General features: G+C 41.5%; 1 protein-coding gene across 4 annotated transcripts in view; it reads left to right on the forward strand.

Annotated features, from left to right (window-relative positions):
- CHL1 (cell adhesion molecule L1 like) overlaps positions 1 to 26,729 on the forward strand; it is a 141,332-nt gene that overhangs the window by 106,216 nt on the left and 8,387 nt on the right. For all 4 annotated transcript variants that reach the window (XM_030043954.2, XM_030043957.2, XM_030043956.2 and 1 more), the window contains 15 exons: positions 1,429 to 1,560; positions 2,243 to 2,380; positions 3,062 to 3,173; positions 3,876 to 4,042; positions 5,534 to 5,699; positions 6,862 to 6,986; positions 9,686 to 9,787; positions 9,999 to 10,196; positions 11,050 to 11,120; positions 13,648 to 13,870; positions 16,436 to 16,551; positions 16,719 to 16,923; positions 17,157 to 17,279; positions 19,174 to 19,353; positions 26,228 to 26,389. In XM_030043954.2, the coding sequence (XP_029899814.1) occupies positions 1,429 to 1,560; positions 2,243 to 2,380; positions 3,062 to 3,173; positions 3,876 to 4,042; positions 5,534 to 5,699; positions 6,862 to 6,986; positions 9,686 to 9,787; positions 9,999 to 10,196; positions 11,050 to 11,120; positions 13,648 to 13,870; positions 16,436 to 16,551; positions 16,719 to 16,923; positions 17,157 to 17,279; positions 19,174 to 19,353; positions 26,228 to 26,389 (2,220 nt within the window). The remainder of the gene's footprint in view (positions 1 to 1,428; positions 1,561 to 2,242; positions 2,381 to 3,061; positions 3,174 to 3,875; positions 4,043 to 5,533; positions 5,700 to 6,861; positions 6,987 to 9,685; positions 9,788 to 9,998; positions 10,197 to 11,049; positions 11,121 to 13,647; positions 13,871 to 16,435; positions 16,552 to 16,718; positions 16,924 to 17,156; positions 17,280 to 19,173; positions 19,354 to 26,227; positions 26,390 to 26,729) is intronic.

Consider the following 26,729-nt stretch of genomic DNA (forward strand, 5'->3'; position numbering starts at 1 on the left):
TATCACACTGATAACATCTGGAGATGTATTACCAGGCAACAGCTCTGTTAATCTTCAAAGCGCTTTATAAGCATTAACTAATGAATCCTCATGTTTCCCATACATTAGCTCATCTTTTTCAAATAGGGAAAGCAGCCCAGTGACCTGCCCAGCACATGCAGAAGAGGTAATATCAGGTCTGGAATTAAAATTTGGAAGTTTGTTGCTTCTCAGGGAGAGATAATGATGAATTCAGGGCTGTGTTTTGGGTTGAGGCTGCCCACTGAAGGGTAGGCAGGCTCAGGGATCTGCATTCAGTCTATAGAGAACAAAGCATTCATCAGATTAATGCTTCTCCCTCCACCCCCTCGGTTCCCCTCCCTCCCTTATGGTTGTGTTTTTCCAACGAGGTTTGGGTACCTGATGCTCAGGGGCTGGTCTGCAGAGAAAGAAACATATAGTAAGATGAAAAAAAAAAAAGAATTCAAAAGCAGAAATCAAAGAAGGAACAGGAAGCAGCTCAGATAAAACTGCTGGTAACAGATTTAGCAACCTGTTTACTTCTGAAGGAAGCTCTTGTGCTCTCAACAGCAGAGATCAAAATAAGCATCACACCTCGGGACATAGGGCAGAGCAGCTCCCCAGAGCTGCCCCAGTTTAGCTGGCAGTGCTGGGACAGAGAAGAGCCCAGGGAATGCAGCAGCACACTGCTGCTCCTCTACCACCACCCTGTGGGCAACCTTTCTGGACCACTCCTCGGGACGGTGGTTCTCTCATCCCCAGTGGTGAACGGTTCATCATTCCTAAATACCTCACGGACAAGCCTCTCATCTGAATACATGGTGGAAAACCAGTATATCGAAGAGCACCATGCATTTCCCCAGTCCACGCAGGTGAGCAGGTGGAGGTGCTGCATCCTGTCGCGGAGCCCCGCACCGCTCCTGCGCCGCTGAGCTTTGCCCTCCGCCGGCTCCTGGGCGAGCGGGTGGAAGCCTCTTGCTTGTGCCTAGTGAGGGGGATTTGAGCTGGATGGATATCTGCATCTTGTTTGAGTTGCTGAAATAGTCTCACTTTATTTCACAGACCACAATCTCATGTCTGAGGGTCCTTGGGAAAATGCTGACCCGTTCAGGTTTACCTCCTTCCCCAGCCTCTCACCTCCCATTTGCATTTGTTTTCCACTTGGATAAACACCGCCCATTTCCTACACTCTCTCCGTGACACTCACATTTCACAGAGTCTGAAGGACAGAAATTGATGTGTGCTGATGCTAATTTTACCTTTTGTAACATCGGTTTGCAAGAAATACAATACAGCTGCGCAATAGGCTGCTAGGAGCTGCCTGGGAACTGTTGGCAGCGTTTGCCATCTCCTGGAGGACCATAGCAATAGCAGAGTTAGACTTGTCTCGCTGTGGCACCTGATACCCGCTATATCCCGTCTTTACAGAGCCTCCTCGGTGGATAAAGGAGCCCGAAGGTGGAGTTTACAGCGTAGGAGCAAACCTGGTGCTGCTGTGCGAAGCTATTGGCAGCCCAGAGCCAACCATTCAGTGGAAACTTAATGGGATGCCCATCGATAGTAAGTGCAAGGTCCAGCGTCCTCCTTTAGGTGGTGGCCGGGTGGGATGTGCCTGTGTTGCGCCCAGTTAGAGGGGACGCGCAAATCCTAATGCGCTGAATGACGTCTGGTTTGACATCTATTTAGACATGAATTAATATTTATTTACTTAATAAAGCTAATTTTCCAAATGTTTGAATGTGATCTTGAAAAGAGTAGGGGCGAAAGCTGTAGGGTGTTGGAGTGGTGCTACCCATGGGTTACTGCCTCTGCCTCACCCCGTAACGCTCCCATCTTTTGGGGATCTGGCATAGCTTACGTTCATCGAGGGCTCCTGGTCTCTCTTTGTGCTTCTGAATAAGGACAAGTGACTGTGGGGCTGGGGAGCCCTGGGGAGCCCTGCTCCTTGGCGTAGCAGGTATTACTACCATTTTATGGTCTTACTACCTTAATGGTATTACTACCATTTTAAAAAGTCTGTGTGGGGATTTTACTGCAAACTGGTGCTGTAGAGCACTTTCTTTAGGCCACGGAACTGCTGGCGAAGGCAGTGCTCTACAACTTGCTCTCTAGCTGTTGAGCAAGGTCCTGGTTTGATCCTGAAGATGTGCTTTGCCTTTGACTTTCCTGCAGTGAGGGGAGACTGTAAACTCCACAGTCGCGGTGTTTTCTCCACCTTCTGATATAGTTTGGGTCTTTCCAGGTAGGACCTTCAGAGGGAGAATCTCCGCCAGAGAGATCAGCCTCACCAACCTCCAGCTGCAGGACAGTGCTGTGTACCAGTGCGAGGCCAGCAACAAGCACGGCACCATCCTTGCCAGCGCCAACGTGAACGTCCTCAGTGAGTACCCCCCAGCCTTTCCCGTTCACGAGAGAAGGTCGAAGTGCAGTGTCCCATTCTGCTGGCTGAATGCTTCAGAACAGCTTGGGGATTGTAACCACGTCATTTTCTTTTGCGTTGGCCCCAGATTCTAAGAAATACGTTGTCCAAACTAATGTAACAAGCCTTATCGTGGGCAATGGTATATGCTTAGCATAAGTGTTCATGAGCTTTGATATATCCTTTATTTTTAAAACATGGTTGTGGTCGGGCGCAAAACCTTTTGAATTCAAATGGACTAAAACCACTGGGGGCTGAATTTTGACCACAACTCTGTTTTTTAATTATTAAGTGTATTGTTAATCTTTAATTTCAGTTGTGATGCTCAGACTGTTCTTTGAAGAAAGGGAGTGATGGGAATTTATTTAATAAAAGAGGTCTCTAGATGAATCGGAACCGCGTCTGTTTTCTCTCCTGGAGCACACTGATGTTTCATGTTGTGACATGTCCAGCAGTCAACCACTGTTATCTTTGTCAGTGAAGCTTACGAGAGCTCAGTTCCTCAGTGCAACTGGTTCCAAAAGGCAGTGAAATTCCCATCAAGTGGCTAAGCCTTTGCTGGAAAAGGGGATGATACAGGGACAGTATTTATATTGCCAGTTCTGAAATGCAGTGCTGCTCATTTTACATTTTCTTCTGCAGATATTGCTCCCTTAATACTGACCTCAGATGGTGAAAACTATGCTACAGTTGTGGGTTACAGTGCCTTCCTGCACTGTGAAATCTTTGCCTCGCCTGCAGCAGATATTAGATGGTAAGCCACTGAGAACCGATGTTTTCATGTGAGGCAAGTTCATGCAGGCTCCCAAACATTGAAAAATGTGCTCGTTATTATTTCTGTGGAGTTAAAATTGGAAATTTGTAACAAAACTGTATGTAAGTATTCTGTGTTTAAACGCACTTTCAAGAAGCCCGAAGAACTGCTTTATAAAAAAAGGTTAATGGAAGTCCTCAACACCAGTGTGAGATAAGCACTGGGATATTCATTAAACCAAGTCATGCTGTATATAGCCAAATCCTGCTACAGCTTCATTGGCCTTAGTTTAATGTTGGCAACTTTTTAAATTTGGACACATTATTTAGGTGGAAACCTGATGACTTACAGAGCATATTTACCTGGAAAAGGTTCTATGCGGTTGGAAATCACAGGATTGTCAGAGCACTTGACAGGTGCAATAAAATTACAGGTGACAGCTATAGATGAAAGACTCAGCCAGACTAGTTTAAAGACCTTGCTAGACGCTGTCAGTGTGGTTTTTGGTTTGCAGGAAGCTTATATCCCTTTATGATTTACCTGCATGTGCGTAAAGTGCCTTGCTAATCTTGACTTGGTCGCTCAGTGGCAGATCTGAGACCAGCTCTCAAAATTCCTGTGTCCCCTGCAATATCTGCTAACCATGAAATAACAGTTCCTGCAGCCCTAGAAATAACCCATAAATATTGTTATCATCTTTAGGACTAAGGATGATAGCATAGAGCCACTTTCAACATCACGCTATGAGTTAAATAAGAACGGCACCCTAGAGATCAAAGAAACAAAGAAAGAAGACTCAGGATCGTACGCTTGCTGGGCCGCAAACTCTGTTGGAAAAAGGGCGATCACTGCTAATCTGGATATAAGAGGTAGTATCTCACTTAACAGAAAGACCTTTGACATCTGCTAAGGTTTTCTATTTACAAACTTTCAGTAAATAAGTAATTAGTAAATATTTAGTCCAAGATACAGATTTATTGTGTGAGGCTGCAAATCCTCTGTATACTAAGACCAGAAATTGTCTCCATTTTCCTGTGTGATTTCTCCATCCTCATATCTTCTTGACCTTTGCAGAAGCTACACAAGCCACCAAAAACTTGCAGTTTACTTCCCAGATCCGTTAATGTTATTAAAAGGATTTTCCCTCCTTCTTGCCACCAGCCCTGTTACACTCAGAGCAGGTTCTTGGCTGACCCTGGGGAGCCCAGAGCCCTCGCTGTGCTCGTGGGCTTGGTGGGCTCCTCGCTGAGCCAGAGAGGCTCCCTGCATCTCCCACAGCTGTGGGCTTCCTCCTTTTCTAAATCTACTTCCCATCTGGTGATCAGAAGGTACATCCCAAACTAAATTCACTTCTACGGTGAACACGTTGCAGCAGGATGAGTTAGGGGGTGCAGCTGGTTTAAGGGCTTTGCATTAGGCTTTTGCCTGATCATCAACTTGACAAATATTTGTAAATAGAGGGGAAAAAAAATTACTGAAATGTGTTTACTTATAAATTTCAGATACGTATCTTGTGCTCCAATTCTGTTTTAAGGGATTTATGTGGTTGGTTGAGCAGGAGGGGTTTTCTCCTGGAGGCTGTGATGGCAGTGGACAGCTTCTGTTGATCACACAGGTTAAATTTAGTGGGTTGCATACAAATTTACTTAGGATTTAGGACTTGCCAATAAAAAAACCCTTAAATACTCAATTAGCAAAGTCCTCAGAACTCTCAGATGCAGGTTTGCTGTGGCAAACTTGAGGAAAAAAGCACACTCTTTTTGTGTTCTATTTCTACCCACTCCCTTTGCTTTGTAAATTTTACAGTGATAATAAACATGAAAATCTACAATGAAATTCTCACAGAGCAACATTTCACTGTAAAAATAAATTCAGCCAAGTACTTTCTTCTTACTTATTCATCTGTTTCTGCATTCAGATTAGAGTCAATTAAAAGAACAAACTTGATTGCAATAATTTTTTCTCACTTGACTTTAATAAGCTTGTAATTTTTCCTGGATCATTGCCAAAGCCTATTTCATATGGCAATTGGACATAAAAATCATATTCAAGCCTTTTTTTTATCATCCATTTCATGACAGTCTGCTAACAAGGATTTTCACCTGTGACACTTTTGTGGTTTTTTTTCTGGAGCTCTTTGGTTTGGAGTGAACTAAAAAAGATTTTTTTGAGATAGAAAATGAAATCCTGGCAAATATCTATTTCAAAACCAACTATCCTTCACTTGAAATGTTTGTATATATAACAAAAAAGACATGATCATTGCTTCTAAGGTTGATTTTTATGTATGAAGTGCTTGGTGAAAATTTGATGTAATAGTCTCTCTCTCCTAATCAAAGTGTTTTTCTGTGATCAATCAGATGCTACAAAACTTGTTGTTACTCCGAAGAACCCCCGAGTGTTGAAATCGCATTCAATTTTATTGAAATGTCAGTCTGAGTATGATTCACACTTGAAACACAGTTTTAAATTATCCTGGAGGAAAGATGGAGATGAGCTGCCAGTCAACAGCACGGAAGATGGCAGGTAAGCAGGGAAGGCACAAGAGTTTTCTTGATCTCAGCTGAATAATGCTGTATGGTGCTGGAACACGAGTTTCAATAAACATGAGACTTAATAGCTTGAAATGCAAATTTATGTCTGCAAGAATTCTTCACGTGATATGTGAATAGATCTGCATTTTATACACATATAAATATAAATACAAGTGCATCTGTATGAGTTCTGAGCCATGGCTGGCAAATTATTTTGGATTTTATTAACTCTCTCACCATCAAAGCAGAATATTGCATAAATGTTGGTTTAAATACAACCCTAGCCCCAGTGCACTCAACTGGGGTTTTGTTTCTCCACTTCAGTGGAACCAGTATTTTCATGCGTTTTCTACCTGTTCAGCCAAAGTAAAGTCCTCATAATGTTGAAGTGAATGGAAAACAGGTCTCTGGGATTCTGCCTAAAATCATACACATTAAAAGCAATGAGTTTTTCCTGCATGTGAGTTTCGGACTTACAAGTGCAGGCTGAATTTTGCCTTACTCTTGTGTTTCCATTGACCTTGAGGGGATGGAGCTCAGCCTTTATTCCATATGAAGGGTTCCACAGTGGGCAATTAGATGACTTTATTAATTACCACAGAAGAGAGATGGTTTCCCAAACACTGCAGTGCTGGAGAGGTTGAAGATCCTGCTGAGGGCACGTAGTGTGGGCAGATAGCGCCAAGCAAATGCCATGTCTGCAACAGAGCCCATGTGCCTGGGTTAATGCCAACTTCCCCTGGTGCATTGGACGTTACACAAGTGGGTTGGGAATGCTCGGTTTTACTCAACCCTTTCAAAAATTCAGACAGAAAGCCCATGTATTTGCCTCATTAATGATGTGCCAAAATCCTATGTTCCAGACACTCAGCCGATGCATATCAATGTGGCTCTTTTCAGACCAAGAGAGACATGCCAACTTCCAGCCATGGAGGCTAAATTGCTGCAAAATACAAATAATAGTCTACAGCGCAGTGTATAATACAACTACAATTATGTTTTAAAGTAATAGGCCTAACATGCAATTATGTTATTCAAAATGTCCTGTTACCAAGTTTTTTTTATGAACAGTTTTTCGGTGTCTGTCTGTCATATGCTTATCTTACAGATTTTTCTCTTCCTTATTTGTATGTACCTCTTTTTTTGCCCCGTAGGATAATTCTGGACAGGGATACACTGTTCATATCAAGTGTGACACTGGAGGATCAAGGAGTTTACACGTGTGTGGCTAGCACTTCTCTGGACAGTGTCACAGCTGAATCGCAGTTAATTGTTCTTGGTAAGAGAATATTTTCCTGGTGTGTAAACAGCTCATGCAGTATGTAATGCCACTGCAGCACTTTTGCTTATTTGCTTCTTTTGCCCAATTCAGTTACAGAGCCTCAATAACCCAATTTCATAGACGTGCAATGTACCTCTCACTTATTAACCTCAGTTGTGCTATCCTTGTATCTCCTGGAATGGGGATGCTGACGCAAACTTTTCATTTGTATTTAATCTTTGTTATACCTAAGATGAGGCAACCTTTTTTCTCAGTTCAGGAGTCACCCACAGTGGCTGTAGGAGCTTGCCCAGGCTGGAAGGCGTAATAGCATATTAAGAATGGCTCTGCTTCTGCTTTGAAGTCCTTGGTCAGTCCTTCACCCCACTTTACTAGAGATTTGCAATGAATTACCACCCACTTGGACTATATTTTGAAGAAGAAAGACATAAGGCCGGTATTTAGATGTCCAAGTCCTCTGACGATCAGTGAAAGTTAAGCACCTCAAAGGATTAATTATCTCTGTGAACCTGAGCATGAATTATTGTCCAGTGGCAAACAACAAGTTCACAGCAGAGAAAAGCCTTGACCCACAGAGTGGGAAGCTTGACCTCGTGTGAGCATCCTTACAGCTCCCTTCCTGAAAGACCGCTTGAAATTAAGGGGAGGAACTTGTGGAGAGATGTGCAGTCCTTTGCACATGTACCTAAGGGTGTCAGCCAATAGCTAAGATGCTATTTTACTGACGGTTTTGCATCATTTTAATTTCATTAAATTTTGCTTCGTTTTACATCTTTATTTATTTATGGCAGTGATTGCAACATGAGCTAAGGCAATCTGACCTTCAAGATGTTTTCACACTTTAGATGAATGGTATTTTTCAGTAAATAGTAAATTAAGAAAATGCATGCACATTATTTATGGTACCGTGTTCTTTAGTGCTGTATAATTCAAAATGTTTATAGACTATTTGTTACATTACTTATGAAAATTTCATGAAGCACTTTATTCCCTTTTAAAAAGGTGATTTGCAGAAGAGCAAAAACAGTCTTGTGCTCTTTTCCCCTTGTTTATTGTATATAAGGAAGGTCTTGGTGGATTAACAATATCCGTTATTTTCCAAATGAAAAAGTCAGGCTTCTTTTGCAATGAAAGACTTGTGAGATGACTAAAGAACTAAATATGGCACAGATAGAGACATCAGAATATGGGCAACTAAGAACAAAAGAAATATTCCATTAGAATTCTTCTAAGTATTTGTTCTATGATTAATGAACAGATAGAAGGATGAGTGTGTTTGAGATACACCATTGCCATCTTTAAATTAATATAATATACGTAATTATAAAAAAAAACATAAAACAAAAACCCCAAACCCAAGCATAACCTTTTCAGCTTTTTGATGTAACCTGAGGTATACAAGAAAACTCAACATTGTTATTTAAAAAATTCGGTACAGACACAATTAATTTCTTTCAGAATGACAGAGACAGACTTGGTGGTTGAGGTAGCTGTTTTTCCTGTAAGAAACGACATTGTCAGCCAAAAATGTAGTTGGGACACTGGGGCAGGAGGAGGTCAAAGACCTGAAGTTGTGTAATCTCATTTCCTTGATCTGTATATGTTTTAGATTTTGAAACGCCAGACCGATGTTTAGGTAGGGGTGTGTGTGTGTGTGTGTGACTTTGGAAGGATGAGGGGTTACCATCAGCCCCCTGCAGTGAGAAGTTACTCTTTTACATCAGGCCCTATACATTTCAGTTACCAAACTAATCCAATACAATCAGACTGCAAATTGTGAAAGCGAGCGATAAGGAAGATAAGCATCTGTCAGCCTGAAACCGCTAAATTTGAAAGTGTTCGTTCAACTGCAGGCAATTTGGCAACCCAGCCATGCCACGGATCACCTCTTCTGCCCCTGATGCTGTTGAGAAACCAGGTCGGGTTGCAGACGTGTGCCCCCCCCTTGCCGTCTCCCAGGACCGTGAAGGGGAGCAGCCCATTTCGGTGGTGCTGGTAACCTCAGCCCCGGTTAAGACCACGTCCCTGAAAAGCGAGCTCTGACAGCAACAGGGTAGTCCCGTGCTCGGGGCTCGTATAGCCCCGCTTTTGTCCCCAGGAGGTGCAGTGCAGTTATCATACCAACCACCGCCAACTCTGACTCTGATGTATTCTCTGGGCAGCATTAGTTGAGCTGGCAGGTAATTAATTTTCTTGTTTCCTTTTAATATAGATCCCCGTGGCTGGGATAATGAAAGTTATCCTTTCACTCATACTCTAAAAGGCCAAGTTCGATAACTGTCAGAGCTGAGTCACCTTCTACCGCTCTGGTTTGCACCAGAGTAAATCCAAGTGATGCTAATATAACTTTCTGCTAAGAGCAGTGTCAATATCTATTAATGATTAAATAGATCTTAATGTTGATTTGAAAAGAAAAATCTGTTGCTGGAAGCACAGTAACGAGAGTAGATGGAAATGAACTTGAGAAGAGATATTGTGTTTATAAGGGAGAAAACAGAACCGGAAGATTCAGACTGGTTTTCTGCAATAAAAAGGATCTTTAAAAGCAATTCCCACTTTCCTAATTTTGTCCATTTTGAAATCAAAAGACGTTTTACCACCATCTTGACTGAACTTGCTGTTTCAGTCCTTTGGAAAATGCCAAGACAAACAGAAATAGCTTGCCGTGCTCTTGACACTTCTTCATTATTTCTCAGATGTTCCTGATCCTCCAGAAGACCTTCAGCTCTCAGAAAATCAAAACCGAAGTGTTCGACTATCTTGGAAAGCTGGGGCCAATCACAACAGCCCTATTAATGGTATGAAGGGTTTTAGTAGCATCATCTTGCACTGTTTAGCGTTATGGCATGTCATGGCTGTTAGAAGAAACAAACCATGCTCACAGCCATACTTAATCGGTTTTACTATGACAGTTAATTTGTTGTAAGTTCATTTCCATCCTTGCTATTTATAAGCCGTTTATACAGGCTCTGCCTTTTTTTCTTTTGTTTTGTTTCTTTTCCTCCCCAGAGTCGATTATAGAGTTTGAAGAGAACCGGTGGGAGCCAGGGAGGTGGCAGGAGCTAACCCGAACCCCGGGGAATGACACCACAACCCTTTTGTCACTGGCCCCGTATATGAATTACCAGTTTCGTGTCTTATCTGTGAACGCTGTCGGAAGGAGCCAGCCTAGCAAACCATCGCTGCGCTATGCGACACCTCCGGCTGGTAAACGCTGCCATCACGTTTTCTGAATATCCGTATTTTTAGTGTTTTGCTGGGAATATCAGTGTCCTCCCGTGCTTCTGAGGGGTGTAAAGAAATCAGGGTGACTTGTGCTGCTTTCGCTGCTCAGTGGCAGCCCAGGGAGTCCAAAGGAAGGGGTGTAGGCTGCTGTGGTTAGCAGGCTGGTTCCTACCAGGGTAAGTCTAACACACCGCTTTCCAGAGCTCTGCCAATTTTGCACCTTTAAAGCCCATTGCAGCCCTTTGTGGACAGGCAGTTGCTGGAGAAGATCAGGGTTTATGGGGAGTCCTTCAGCAGCGCTAAGCTTGTCAAAAATCTCCATTCACAGTGCATTTCTCACTGTGACAGAAAATGTTGTGTCCCTGAAAGTCATTTTAGAGGCCAACTGTTCAGCACGGCATTTGCATTCCTTGGCATTTTTCTTTCGTTTTTTTCCCCTTTACTTCAATTTCAGGTCCTTCTTCAGCTTTTCAGCTCTGTGCATCCCACTAATGATACACCTTCTGTTTACTATCCCCATAGGGAGAGAAATCTCCTCCTCATAATCCCCCTACATCTGGTGCTTTGAAATCCAAAAGTCACAGTTTCATGTTAGCTGGTGGCTCCAACCAGCAAGGGCACTTAGGAATCAAAACTGCATAAACAATGTGTTTTGGTCACAGCAGCTTTGCTGATCCAAGTAATTAATCTCATGAACGTTTTTTGTTTAGGTGTCTTTCACTCTCAGTAATACAGAAATAAGAAAAGGTTTTTGCATCATTTTTTTGCATTTAAATAATAAATGCAAATAAAACCTGCAATATGCGAGCTAACCTTATCACCTGTGTGGTTCCAGCTCCAGACAAGAACCCAGAAAACATCCGAGTTGAAGCTTCTGAACCAAATGAAATGGTGATGAAATGGGAGGTAAGGCAAACATGTCTGTCAGTGCTACAATATCGGAAACAGGTTCTCCCTTCAAGCAGCAGTTTCTAAAGCAGCATGGAATTTATCAGGATGTTGTTTTAATATAATTACATTAAAAAAGAAATAACAGATCCCTTGACTTTACCTCCCCTTCCCCTATCCCCTGTTTTTGAGGAAATATTAGCAAATTCCATAGGTAGGATCCTTGATGCTCCTGAAATCAAAGGTAAAGTTGTTATTGACTTAAATGCATTCTGGATCTCCTCTCTTAGTTTCATTTTTGTTTCAAAAGAGAATTTTTTACATCTAACTTGGCGGGTTATTAAGAAATATAAAAGTCCTGTAAAGCACAGAGGGAATTCCCCAGAGTATGCTCTTCTGCTGTGCATCTTGCATACAAGAAAGTGCTTAAAATAATTGTGGTCTTACCCCGCTCCGCAGGGGAGCAGCCAGCTCCAGGGAGGGGATGGGTTACACAGAGCTTCTGCCCTTCCAGCCTGGAGGTTTAAAAATGATGCAAATCACTTGGCCAAGAGAACGTGAGCTTGAATTTTTACATCAATAACTAAAGGAGTGTAGATAAAGCTCCTAAGCATGTGTGTCAAAGGAATTGTGTAAAAGTCTTGAGGATGGTTTCCAGTCTTCAAATTCCCTGGCTTTTAAGCTTACAGCTTCTGTACCAACAGCTGAGAGAGAGATATATTCCTTCATTTAACACAAATTTCAACAACTGTGGAAGGAAGCATAATTTTTTTGTGGCTGGAATTAAACACAATTTACATGAGATTTACTTCTCAATCTGCTGCTTGCAGCAAAGAACAATAAATGTTTCCCCAGCGTGAATTCATGGTTTAGGCTATAATTACACCAAAAGGAGATGGCCCTCTAGATCTATTGGCTTGGACTTGAATGGGGATTTTTGCTGTACGACATAGCCCAGGGTCAGGGAAGACCATCCTGCCTCTCAGAAGAAATGCAGAGTGGTAGTAACCAGCATGGCTGGGAAATGCTGCTATGACCAACGCTTTGTTGAACAGAGAACGAGCACTTCTCCTCGCTGGGAAGCCTGTAATCCACTGCTCAGACAGGGCAAAAGTAGACGTGAAAACTGAGACTGAAGGGAGAGAATGGGATGGACAGGCTTTGTTAAATCTTGTTGAATCATTTAAATGTCGTAAACAGGATATTCATTTATTTATGGTGTTTCCTATATGCTTTTCAGAGGAAATGCTAGGCACTGAACATGCTATTTCTGGCAGACAAAGGCTGCAAAATGATGTTAATCTGCCTACTTTGGATTAAGAGACCAGATGAGCATTAGCAACTAGCTTTTCAGCCAAGGATTTGCAGCATTAAGGGAGATCAAAATAAGTCAACCAGTGCTGCAATTTAACTTGAAACGAGAAGTTATTTTTTCTTAGGAATTTTTTACTTCTTCAGCTTCTCTTGCAAATCCCGTTCCCCGGGATCTTTGCCATGGAGGTGATTCTCCCAGCAGTGCCTGTTAGAAAGCTGCCCAGTCTACCAGCTCCTTCACCACAGTCATCCCAAAGGTCCTCATACGCTCAGAGCAGATAAGTGGGAATTTTTGCAGATCCCCCAGTCCTAGGTCCCCCCGTGCATGAGGAGCATCGCTTTCTGCTGGCACTTGCAAGTCGATGCCGTTTCATTTCAGACCTCTGTGTGCAGTTTGGATACCTATCAGTTATTATATATTTAATATGTACAATATATAATTTAAATATTATGAAAAGTAGGCTATGTGGTGGGAAATACCCACAGCTGTTTCAGTGGACTGAAATAACCTTCATCATTTTTAGTAGTATAGGTAACCAGTTAACTTCTTTATTAATTTAAGAAGTACATTTTCAGAGAAATAAACTCATCTGGAGAATGTCTCATGACAAGCCATTGCTTTACGTCTTCTAATATTTTATAAATTAATGTTAATTAGATGGGAACCATGTTGTGATGAATTCTTTAGCTGATCAGAAAAAAAGAGTAGTGCAGCAGTTGCACATTAAATGTCCAGGCATAGTTTCAAGCATTTGTTGCGTACTTAGAACTAATCTAAATTTTAATGACCCAACTTGCTGTGCTACATAAAATTCTAAGGTAAAATGCAGATTTTAGCCGTACTAAAAGGCACACACAGCCTTATGCCAAAATATGCATTTTAGTTGTGCTAAAAGGCATGCGGTTTTACATCACACAAGAAAACAAAGAAAACCTGTAGCAAAACAAAACCTGATATATGTAGTATGCAGAAATATGTCTACTAGCAATTAATCTATTTTTAATCCAGCTGTTTCTCTGCCTTTCACCCACCTTTCTCTTGAAGTCATGACCTTTTTCTTCCAGTAGTCTTAAAATTAACACGACAGTGAAAAGCTAAAGCTTAATTTTTCCCCCTTTTTGCTCCCAATGTTGTAACACGCCCTCCAAAATTATTCCCCCCTCCCCTCAGCTGCTGTTTCATGATTACTGCAACAAAGGCAGACAAGATCTCTTTTAACTTCTTCCGCAGCCATTGAAACCTGTGGAGAGGAACGGGCCGGGGCTGGAGTACAAAGTCAGCTGGCGGCAGCGGGGAGTCGAGGCAGACTGGAACGAGGAGATGGTGAAGAAGCATTCACTGACCCTGCGAAATACTCCCACCTTTGTGCCTTACGAGATCAAAGTCCAAGCGGTAAATAATTTAGGATCTGGTCCTGAACCAAACGTTACCATCGGATATTCAGGAGAGGACGGTAAGTAGCAGAAACCTCCATGTAAAAATACGCTGCGTGGGGAATTATTGCAATGCAAAACGATTGGATGCGGAGTGATGGATTAGGCAGCCCACGGCCAAAACTGCTTAAATGCCAGTGCTTGGCCTGACGGGCTACATGAGATACAGATACAACTAATGCTGGGTGCTGTGGATGCCAACTTGCTGGAATTTGAGGGTTTTTTTGAAAAGGTCACTTGTGCTTTCATTAACCTCAGTTGCTGGCTTAATCTGGATACTTGTTTGACAGCCACAGTCCATAAGAAGTCTATGAAGTGTAGCAGTCATGGTGGTGTGCTTGGTGGGGAAAAAAAAATCTTTAGCTTGTCTGGGGCTTGATTCAGCACTTTAACACTGTCAGAAGTGAAGTACTCTGGCAATTAAGTACAATCAGGCACCGGGCGTTGTAAGTGAATTTATAGATGAAGCCACATTTGCATGTATTCTGTGTGTTACCTTGTCTGTTGAGTTCTTGAAGAACGGGTCCTCTTCTCCAGCCTGGGTTTCTGTCCAGCGGCTTTCCGTGGCTCCCCGGTGGCACAGCCCCCTCTCAGACCTCCCTGTGTCTCTGGAGAAGTCTTCCTCCACTGTAAGGCTTTGCTTTGGATCTACTCCTGCTCCAAGCCCCTCCGTGGGTCTTAGCGCCTGCCCATGTCTGATTTTGGACTCTGCCTGGCCCACAGTGCATCATCCAGGCCAGATCAAAGAAAGAGGCTTTCTCCCCTTGCCACCCGTTTTCACAAAATAGATGCCCTGGGCTGCTCTGAAATCACAGCAACTGCTTATGATACCCACCCTTTGCACATGCTCTTCGAGCTCCAGCTTCATGGTGGGCTTTAATAATCATGTCCCGTTAGGAGAAGTGAACATGCAGGAGGATTGCCCTGCAAACAGAATTAATGCCGGTGCCACGCAGGATGTGGCAGCCCTGCTACGTCCGTGGGACACTGGATAATGTCACTGCTGAGGCCACCCCAACATCTCTGAACAGCAGCCTGCCCCTTTTGGTGTTTACCGCATGACTAGAGATGATATTTGGAGGACTGGAAATGTATCCAGCAGCAGTAAAGAAATGCCAAGCCTCACTTTAGGAAGCAACCCAGTTAATCACTGCCACCACCCCAAAAAAAGAATCTTTTTTGTAGGAGTTAAGGATTTAAATCAGCAAGGGAGTAAACAGCATGGTGGCCAGCTAGCGTGGGGTGCCAAGCTTCCCTGATCCCAAATACAAATGCTTATTGCATTTGCAAACGCTTAGCAGCAGGGGCTGGGAGCTGTTGGCAAAGAGGGGCCAGGAGGGCCAGCGAAAGGTCCGTGTTTCAGATCTGCAGATTAATTTTATTAGTTACAGTCAGACAGTTTTCAACCCATGCAGAATCTGAAGTCTTTAAGTTGTTTTCATAAGAATGAGACAAACTGACAGTTTGAATGGCAGTTGAAAAGTCTACAGTGGATTAGCCAACTAAGACAAGCATGTGTTTTGCTGCTTATTAAAATGACCAGCCAGCCATGTCCTTGATTTAACCCACCACGTCCCGCAGGAGTCTTTCCCCAGCAGCAGTAGTATAGGTGCTGCTGCTCCCACCTCTCCACTTGCTGCAGCTTCTTGCAGAAGATCGTATCCTGACCCATGGTAGGTATTATGAGACCATCAGTAAAGTTGCTGTGATAACCACAGACGTTACCAGCCTTACAGAGGGACACTAATCCTAAGGTAGGCTCTCTGGAGTACTCCTCTTGTTGAGTGAGTGCACCGAGATCTGCGTTATCAACCCTCAGTGGACCAGTTTGATGTTTACAACCTGCCGAGTGCTTCCTGGTGTTTCACCAGCATAAGATGTCAGTGCTGGGAACGGTCTTGGAGCCGTTCGGATGGGAGAATCCCCACTGCGCACCCAGAGGTGGGCAACGGGAAGGTTTGGTCGTGCACCTTCTCTCCCCTGTGGAGTGTATGGCAGAAGCGGTGGTGAATAGTGAGAACAGAAAGAAAGAAACCCCGCAGCATGTTTATTTTCTTTGTGTGTCTGTGATGGATATAATTTTATATCTATCAGTGGAAAATCTTCCTTGCAATTCAGTTGTCAATGGATCAAGGCCTCTTTTTTTCAGACACTATAACAGCTCTCTGTATTGTGTAGTGATTAAAATCCTACTGTTTAATGAGCTTAGTTGTAAAATGAAATTGATTATAAAAAAAAAACTTTATGATTGCCTTCTTGAGTGCTGTGCTAATCTTTTTTTTTTTTATTCTTCTCACTGCTGTAAGCATTACTTGAAACAGGAAATCATAAATACTGATGTAGAAATTCATATGTCCCAGTGCACCTGTATTCCAGCCCTCAGCAGAAAGCCCTGATATGGCAAAATAATGTTTATTGGCCCATTTCACCCACTGAATGCAGGTGGAATGGCTTTTTTTCTTCCCTGCAGTAAGACTGCATGTACTGCCACAGCTTGAGCTGGAAAGCCAAGCCCTGTAGCTGTGAACAGTATGAAACTGAGCCTTTGTAAGTATCTTTAATATGCAGCACTTTTGTTTTTACAGTTCCAGATGCCGCTCCTTCCGGCGTATCGGTGGATATTGTGAACAGCACGCTGGTCAAAGTCTTCTGGTTTGGAATACCAAGGGACAGAGTTCGTGGACATTTAAGAGGCTATAAGGTTACAAATTTCTCTTTAAATATTTGTATATAGTTGAATAAACTACTAAATGAATCCCAGATCAAGGATAGATTGCAATCTCCCATTTCTGGGAAAATGAGAGAAATCAATATCACGTTCAGGCCCATACAACATAATTTGCTATAGAAATACCAATTTCGATGCAGGTCAGCTGGTGGAAAACAAAAAGCATGCTGGATGGAAAAAGGCATCACCCAGAGAAACACTTCCTAACATTTGTAGGAGACAGAAACTATGGGATGATTCCTGGTCTAGAGCCCTTCAGTGAATTCCGCTTAACTGTTTTGGCTTACAACTCCAAAGGAGATGGCCCGGAAAGCTCCCCTGTTGTGTTTGAAACTCCAGAAGGAGGTAAGACAAAATGAGAATATGGGGTGGAGGGACATAAATAGAAATTGTCCATGTAACAAGGTGAGTTGATTTCCTTATTTAAAGTGATTGTAAAATCTCCAATATTCATAAAACTCTTCACTAGAAATGGGAACTGTAGGTGTTGAGCTAAACTATATCCTCATTTAACAAGTATGTGTTGAGACAGACCTGTTCAATCTTCTTCTCTAAAAGCTAATCCCTGTATCTTGCAGTCCCCGAACAACCACGTTTTCTAAGGATCCTGAACTTTGACAAGGACTCCGTCACTCTGTCGTGGGGACTTCCCAAGAAAGCAAATGGCCACCTTACTGGCTACATTTTGCAATACCAGATAAGTATGTGCTTGTTTTACTTTGATTTTAGAATTTAAGCATTATTAGTTTAAGAAAAAAAGAAAAAAAAGAAAAACAAAACAAAACAAAAAAAAGGGTTTATATGTGCAGTTCTTTAAAACAGAGGCTGATGAGAAGGGCTGTTTCTGAGATCCCTGTAACAGCCATAGCGTCAGAACGGTATGTTTTGATCTGCGGTGTGTGCACAGCCTGCTAGAGGGCAGGCTAAAGTCATCTTCCAGAGCAAAAAGTTTTCCATACGATTTTCTGATGTAAGCTCACATTGCTGCCATGCCCTATTCCACATTTATAGACTAATTCAATTATTTCATATTTGCAAATTATACCTAACGTAGTGGTTAAGAAGACCCATAAATTGTAGGCACATTTTGCTGAAGTGAAAGTCATTCAATGCAAAATAATATGTAATGAGAGAACTTTAGCCACATTTGTTCAGATCTCCACATTATGTCAGTGAGCACCTCCTCCCTGTAGAATGCCTCAGCAGAAATGCAGACAGCTACCACCTGAGTCATGTTATTGAGTAATCACACTGAGAAACAACTAAATACCAGGGGTATTTCTTTCTTTCTTGTCTGTGAAAGAACTGAGTAGCTGGGAAGAGACTTTGAGCAGATAACCTCAGGCAAGATCCAGTATTGGTCCCAGACTACCACAACACCAGCTGTGAGGCGTGGTGACAATTCAGGGTATTTTATATGTTCTTTGAGGATCGAACAGGATTAGACTGTGCCCTATTTACAAAAAACACCCCACGTAATCTTCACTTATCTCTGTGTCATGGTTTAACCCCAGCCAGCAACTAAGCACCACTCACTTCCCCCCACCCAGTGGGATGGGGGAGAGAATTGGGAGAAAAAAGGTAAAACTCGTGGGTTGAGATAAGAACAGTTTAATAGAACAGAAAGGAAGAAACCAACAATGATAGCAATAACAATAATAAGATGACAATATTAATAAAAGGATTGGAATATACAAAACAAGTGATGCACAATGCAATTGCTCACCACTTGCTGACCAATGCCCAGTCAGTTCCCGAGCAGCGATCCCTCCCAGGCCAACTGCTGCCCCAGTTTATATACTGGACATGATGTCACACGGTATGGAATACCCCTTTGGCCAGTTGGGGTCAGCTGCCCTGGCTGTCTCCCCTCCCAGCTTCTTGTGCCCCTCCAGCCTTCTTGCTGGCTGGGCATGAGAAGCTGAAAAACCCTTGACTTAGTCTAAACATTATTTAGCAACAACTGAAAACATCCGTGTGTTATCAACATTCTTCTCATACTGAACCCAAAACTGTACCAGCTATCAGGAAGAAAGTTAACTCTATCCCAGCCGAAACCAGGACACGCTGCTGATAACAGAACTGCCCGGTTGCCTTTGCAATCAGGGGCTGGAGGCTGAATCTTCCCTTTGGTTTTGGTGCCTATGGGCAGAGAGTGGCTCTATCTATTTAGGCGGCTTGTGAGTGGCAACCCCTCCTTCAGCTGCCAGCTTTGCCAAGGCAGAGGGGAGCAAAGCAGGACAACCATCCGTTAACTTGCTTGCAAAAGTTTGCAGATGTTTGGAAGCAAAGCAAGAAGCAATTTATATATATTTAATGATCTAGGAGACAGTAATTTTTACCTCCCACTCAGTACGTGCATATCTAGAATCAGAGAGCTTTTTAAGAACAGTAATAGCTCACCGAGTAATTGGGAGATTGACATGGACGAGATAAATCCCATTTAAATACTTGGCAGGGAGGTGAGATACGTTTATTCAGGCTTCATCCTTCCTACTTACTGCAGAGTGCCTCCCTTGCAGGAGCCTTCATGACACGTTTCGTGTTCGTAGCCTTTAGCTGCTGGATCTGACTCAGCTGCCTTTTCCCTTTCAGTAAACGAAACGCATGAAATCGGACCTCTGAACGATGTCAGCGTAACCAACCGCTCCACGCTCAGCTGGAGGCTTTCAGGTCTCAGCTCCAGTACCAAGTACAAATTCTATGTGAAGGCTTGTACAGTCAAAGGCTGTGGGAAGCCGGTCACAGAAGAAGGACTAACGATGGCTCAAGGGAGTAAGTTAATAGGCAATATGTTTTTATGCGGAGAAGCTCTAACAATAATGGAAAAATCTATTGAGAATATTCCAGGCTTGACATTTCCTTTGTAATTAGAAGAAATAAATTTGTTTTTCTTTCCATGAGAACAATCAATGAACTTTTTAATGTAGCCATGCAGCCCTTCAGAAAAGTAGAGCTTATCTGTTTCATTTTGCTGTACAGCATTGTTTCTATTCCCACCCATCAACTCTTTAAGCCATACTAGAATAAGTGAATTGCATTTAGTCACGAAGAAAAAATTGAAGATCTAGATAATCTGTCCTCAGTAATATTATAAAAAAAAATTTTGTCCTTGCATGAAGATGCGGGACTGCCAGAAACATTAGGGGCAGGTATTTGACACGGAAAATCCAGATGAACATGAAGTTGACTGCAGTGTATTTGATCCATTATTTTATTATTATTTTATCAGAGACTGGAAGTGAGCATTTGTGTGCCACTTATACCCTATCCTAAACCACTGATGTTCAGTGATGTTCAGTGATTTAAAGGAAAATTGCAAGCACTATATGGTAGTTCATCTTTCACATTCAGCTGAAATGAAATAAAATGTACTGTGCTCAGCAAGTCTGAAAACTCTACAATACTGAGGAACAAGTCCTTGCTATTAATCAGAAACCATTGCTGTGCACTTACCACAGGGAAGGAGAAAGAGAATGTGATAAGCAAAAGAGTCCTGGCTTCATCATTTTTAGCAATGATAACAGTCTGGAACAATGTTGATATAAAATAGAAAAATGGTCCTCGTTGCACAACATCCTATTGGACTTCTAAGTTGCAGAATCTCTTCAGTTACTGGTAAAACAAGTAAAAAGTACTTTAAACTCATCATGTCCCAGTTCAGGATACAGCCACAAACTATCATCCGCTTTCTCAAGTAGGGAAACTCCTTCTCAACTGCCTTGTAGCCTCCAGTCTCACTGTAGTATATGGGTACTCACGTAGTAGTAACTACAAATCTATCAGCAGGGTTTAAAATTTATTCTTCATTAAGGAAAGTAAAAGATCCTTTATTTTTTTCTTTCCCTGAGCTAAAAAATACACAATATCACCTCATTAGTTACCTTTTCTGGCCTTCATTGGGCAGGGAGAATAATGTGTTTTGGCCACTTGAAAGTCTATAACTTCGTTGAATAACCTTGTCAGGTTTTTTGAAATGCTTCCCTGCCTGATATGCTTAAACAGATGATAATGTTGCCATTCATTTTGTTCTCATTCTCTTCTTTCCTAAGACTTTGTTTCAGCAGAGGCAACAACTGATTCTTGTGAAATGCTTGTAGAATAGAGTAGTATAATTAATAAAAGCCACAAGGGTCCGGTTCTGCGATTAATGTGTGCTCCTTGCTGGTTCTCAAGCCACCCCAAATTAGGACACTGCATCTGTCACTGAGATGCTGCTAGAGTTTTGTGTCATTATTTGCTGGCTAAATTGTTCAGATATTTTTCAACTAAACATGATAGGCTGAAAAAAAATCACTCTCTTCAGTGACCTTCTTGGGGTTTTAAGCTGTGGTACAGAAAGCAAGGCGATTGCTCAAAATTAAAACGATCTCTCTTTTTGAAGAAAGGGAGTGATTTTGAAAGTCAAAGTTTGTAATTTAAAATGACCCACATAAATGACAGATATAAAATGTGGTGCCCCCTGAAATGAAACTCTGTGATAGAGCGCTCCAAGTTTCTTTGGGTTTTGATTCAGTGATTCTATATCCACTATGTTCTGGTTTTAGTAATAAAAACATAAAGCTCTCATTGTTCATTTTAAGACTCTGAATAGCTTCCACTGCTGTAATATAGCCTTTGCAGGCTGTGCCATGGGTATTTCAGAATTTCACAATACATTCTGCCAGGAAAGTGGAGATGTTAAGGTGGAAGCTATGGATTCATTCACATTTAATCATTGATATACTCAATCTGCATCACTGCTATTGCTTTCATTTATTTGCAGTTCTCCCTGCTACTATAGTCTGGAATCAGAAAGAAAAGTCAATCTCTTTTTTTAATATGTACATATACGAGTATGCATGTATCACCACTAAAAACAAGTCTGTGTAGGGAAAATTGTTGTGCTTTAAATGATAATTTTGCCAGCCTGCAATTTATGTGCAACCCATTTCCTGAAGATGCATTTGCAGTGGCATGAATGACTGAATTTAGTAAAAAAAGTTTCTCTCAATTAAATGAATATAACTCCCTGTATAGATAAATGGGTAGATCATACACTTTCTCTACAACTGCAACATCTTCCTCTGTGAATGAACCGTTCAGATTCAGATTTTTATCAGGAGTAACACATCGCTTTGAGTTAGCAACACTTTACCAAAAGGTCGATGAGCGGATACTGATAGGAAAAGACCATCGCATGCTCACATCTGGATTTCTTCACTCTCCGGTGGAGCAGTGCCACACTCTGTGCTTGTCTGGCAGCGGTGGAGAGCGAGCTCTCTGCTCTGCTCTGCAGTACTGCCTCTGTCAGAAGGGGCTGGTGCTGTATAATTGCTTAACAGAGGAAAACCACACTTTAATGTTTGTCTCTAAGATGAAACGCAGGCCCACTGGAATTAGTGGGAAATAGCAGTAGGCAATACAAAAGCTTTTGTTTGTAGAATCTTTGCTGCGTGACCCAACACCACTGGCACTGGCAGCTAATACAAAGTCAATGAAATAAAAGGCCTCTTTCTTATGAAAGATCTTAAACATAACCAAAATAACACAGGTATGAAACGCTGATTGACAACTAAAGATTTTTTATCTGTTGTTGATAAAATACTGTGGACAATCATGAAAAACCTGGGCAAAAGTATATTGGCATTGTACTGCAAAATAAATAATAGTTTAATTTTTGTGGCTTCATCTTGGTTTCATTCCACAGAAGAAGGTATGCTGTCTTTAGAGAATGAGTTTTATCTCTAATTTTTCATTTTCAGGCAGTATTTCTTAAATGACCTACAAACTAATTAATTTTCCCCTTGAAAATGTCAATTTCCCAATGATCATTAACCTCAGAAATGTAACACAAAATAATGTTCTCACATAAGTGAAAAAAATTAATTTAATATAGCAGTCCTTTTTTAACACAAAGCCTCTTTTCATCTAGCTACCAGTGTTTCTTGAGGATTACTAAACACGTATTACATGTTGAGAATGATTACTGTGTGTCCAGAAATTCAAGCCTTAATGAAAAATTCATCCAGAGGAAGCCGTACAACTGTAGTTTTATTTTCCAGAGAAGCCAGAGAACAGAAGTTCACCAGTTTCATTATATTTCAATGGCAATTGGCACATAACTCCCACAGGCTTTTTGAAAATCTTAGCCAGAGGGTACTAACCTTCATGACACACCATAAGATGAGGAGACTAACCATTTGTTACAAAATATATGGGTTTAGTTGTCTTTTGCCACGGGCACAGTGAAAAAGGAAAAATACAGCTGCCTTAGCCATATGTAACCACTGGTATCGTTACCAGCAACTCCCCCAAATATGCCGTTTGCTCACAATCAAAAGAATCTGATGAAATCTTGATGAAAAAGTTCTTTTTCTGTCATTTATGCCACTCCATTCTGCTGCTTTTTCTTTGGCCGGGGGACCCATAGCCCATCAAACCCTGTTGCTAATGACGGGCAACGAACCGTTCCGCCAGCCCCGGTGCTGCACACAGGCTGGACCGGGAAAAGGAATATGTGATATATTGCTGTTTCAAACCCCTATCATTTTGAGCAAGAAAAATAGGCGTGTTAAATATAATATGCTAAATATATCAGTCTTGGAGTACTTGAAGCAGATTTGTGATTAACTGTTTATCTTTGCTATTTTTTTTTGCTTTTTCCTCTTCTACCAGCCTGCCCCAGTGTAGCCAACACAGAGAGCTTAGAAGAGGCAGCAAGAGATAAAATGAACTATAACCTGTCTTCTTGTCCGAGCTCAGATTTCTCATACAAATGACAATCAGTACAAATAGATGATCACTAACTCACCTATAAATTCTTCTCAATAGGCTTTACATACAACAGGCTTACTAATCTCTATAGTTTAAACTATTCCCAATTAAGCACGAATTACCTCCTGCACTAAAAAAGCCCAGAAGATGAAGGATACTTGTGATGCATATTTATACACTTTTAATAGCCAGGCAGTAGGGGAAAATTAATGAAAGTTCAACTTTCCATTTATTGCAGCAGATGTATTTAGACAGGTATGGTTGTAAATTAAGATGTTGCCCACAATTAGTATTTAGCTATTAGACTGCCAGCTTTTTTATATAAGTATGTTTTATAACAGATGTGCTAACTTTTGGAGAACTAGCACTCTTGTAAGTCTTTGGGGGCAGGTTATGTTGTTTTTCCCTTTATACCATAAGCTTCTATAAAAAATGTGTGTTCTGTTGTTCTCATAAATCTTGAAGCCCGGTAGGAATATTGTAAAATTGCAGTTCAGTGTTTAATGTTCATGCGAGTCCCATGGTATGGCTGATAAATAGTGGGGGAGGATGAGAAGTGCTGGTGATATGCCTTTATTACTAATGCTTCTTCTCCCTTATTGTAGATTAAAAACCTAACCCAACTGCTTTCAATTTCCTGAAGCTAATTTCTGCAGCTCACTGACCTTTCAGTCTGTTGAGCTTTTCCTTATCTGTATATCTTTGCTTTTATTTTTCAGGATGCTACACTGCTTTTTCTATTCCAACCACCAAACTTGCCCCACTTAGCAATGCTTTCTTCTCTGTAGATACTATATTGAGTGTGTAACACAGACCAGAAAGAAATCGCGTGGAAAGAAACCTCATAATCACCCATCACTGGACACCTGTACCGAGCTTTAAAGAAAAAAATTTGTTTAATGTTTTGGGATAGGTGACGTTACGCAGCCTGGAGAGCCACGGGTAACTCCCCAGTCCCAGGTCAGGTCGGGCTCAAACCCTGGGTCCAGGACGCGCGTCCCAGCCCTGCGCTGCTCGGTGTGCCGGGGCAGCGGCACGGCCGGAGGGGCTGACACAGCTGAGCAATAACCTGGCAGAAAAGGGTTGCTTTTCAGCCATATCAGTTCCCCCTTTCTGCTTCTGTAAAGAGCTGTCCGTTCAAAGAGAAGAGGCTGGCACGAGCTGGAAATAAATAGGTGATAGATATAGACTGGTTACGTTGGTTTAAGAAGATGCAGAACGGACCGCAGCTGTGGGCTACCACTGGGCTCAGGGTTAAGTATTTTGCTTACCAGGAATTCAGGAGAAATGCCTCCTAAGGAGACTTGCGTTGTGTACAAATTGGACCATGTGGTTATCGTGTCATGCATAAGTGTTATACGGTATTTAATACACAATGGGTTGAAGGTTCACATTCATTCTTGCTACTTTATGGATAGTGTTTCCATTAAATATGTTTTTCTGATGTCTTGATTTTAGAACATGTAATTAAAATATACCTGTGGTATCCTGTTGCTTAATTTGCAGTTTGATTAAAAATTAGAACTCAGTTTCACATACTTCATTTAGCAAAAATTACCGATAGACGGATTAATTTATGCTAATAAGCCGTGCTTCAGTATCAGCAACATTTCAGCTGTATGTGCTCTCTCTGGGTCCCAATGGTCTACTAATTTAACTGCTTATTGTAATACATGTATAGTTGCCTTGGAAAACTTATCTTGAACTGCTGCTTTGATTGTGCTTGGATTCATCTTAATCTTTTTTTTTTTTTTTCCTTCAGCTGTCAACTAAGCCTTAATCTCTGAAAGCTTCTTGCTTTGCTTGTTTACTAGTTTAAGTATTAACGAGCATTGTTTTACTGTCAGTGCTAATTGGTCAAGTAGTTTTCAAATTATACTGCGTGCTCAATCCTTAGTTTAGACGACTTTGGATAAAGCAGGCAAATTAGGCAACTGAACACAATTAAAGAGCTATATTTATTACGTGCAGCCGCCAAAATCTCTCTCCTGCCACCGAGGGCAGGCACGCTGCCGTGTTGTGCCCATTGGGTGACTAAAGAGATCCCCCGGGCCACACGCAGTTCTGCATTTGCTCATACGAACGGGCTTTTTGTGTTCAGGCAGTGATTGCTAAGTTCTGTAAATGTCCTTTTTTCTGTGATCCACAAATGCTGTTTTAAAAAAGCTTTAATACCCTGCAATCTTAACACAGACTGAAATTACAGTAGGCGTTTTGCAAGTGAAAAGGCTCTAAAACTAGGGCTACTGGAACTTCTCTTCTACCTCTTAATCAAATATTAAGCTCATCAGGAACATTTAAATGCCTAAATATCAATTTAAAAGCAAACCAGCTATATCTAAAACAGTGCTTTGTGCAGGCATTGTGGTATTTAAAAGGACATGGAAAATCACTGTCAGGAGAGAAATGAGTACAAATCCCAATGTTAATTTTTTCTGTGAGACATATAAGAATCCATTTCCACATAACAAGCTGTCTGTGCTTCCCTGCTGACTTCAGTTCAATGGGAGAAGCATCAAACCCCAGATTATCTATACAAAGCAAGCCCATTTTCAAGTTGTAATTTTTTTAAGCACGCATTAGTTAAAGCAGATTCATAATCCCCCACCAATATTAACTTTCATCCTGGGAAATGTACCAACCCCTTCATAAACATCAGGATTACTTCAGTCTGCTGTTTATTTTATCTGATGGAATATTAAAAATCAAATAGGGGGAATGTTTTTTACTTTACTGCCTGCTTTTGAAAATCAGATTACCTGATGACAAATGTTAAAAATCCTTGTATGTCATATTTGTGTGTTATTTACATTATTTGTAACTGTGCATTTCACAGGCCTTTTGTTCAATGAATACCATTAATTAATATGACTTGAATATGTACATTCCATAGGTAAAGGGATCGGCAAGATTTCAGAAGCAGTAAAGCCCACCCAAAAGTTTCACCCCATTGAGGCACTTGAGCCTGGAACTGAGTATACAGTTCGTCTAGTGACTAAGAATTGGGTTGATAACAATAGCATTTTTGAAGATGTAATTGAGACAAGGGGGAGAGGTGAGACATGAAACCCTTCAAGGTGATAAAGATTTATTTTGAATGTAAATAAATGTTGAGGTTACATCTTACGTTGTGCAGTGAAAGTGTACCAAAGTCATTATTTTGTTCTGTGATTTTTAAGTTGACCCTTGCAGTTGAATCCCATGGGAGCATAAACGCATCCGTGGCTCTTGGCTAAGTCCTATGCTTTACTTGATGCACAATAGCCCGGAACAATGACAAACCTTTACAGAACAGTTTTCCCTCCTATGCGATTTTGAAAGGGTAGTGCTGTGGTATAATCCATTTTAAGTGTGCCAGTCCAGCGGTTTGCATGTATCAGGTGCACTTTTAACTC

The sequence above is a fragment of the Aquila chrysaetos genome, chromosome 20 (assembly GCF_900496995.4).
Source record: "Aquila chrysaetos chrysaetos chromosome 20, bAquChr1.4, whole genome shotgun sequence".
NCBI lineage: Eukaryota > Metazoa > Chordata > Aves > Accipitriformes > Accipitridae > Aquila > Aquila chrysaetos.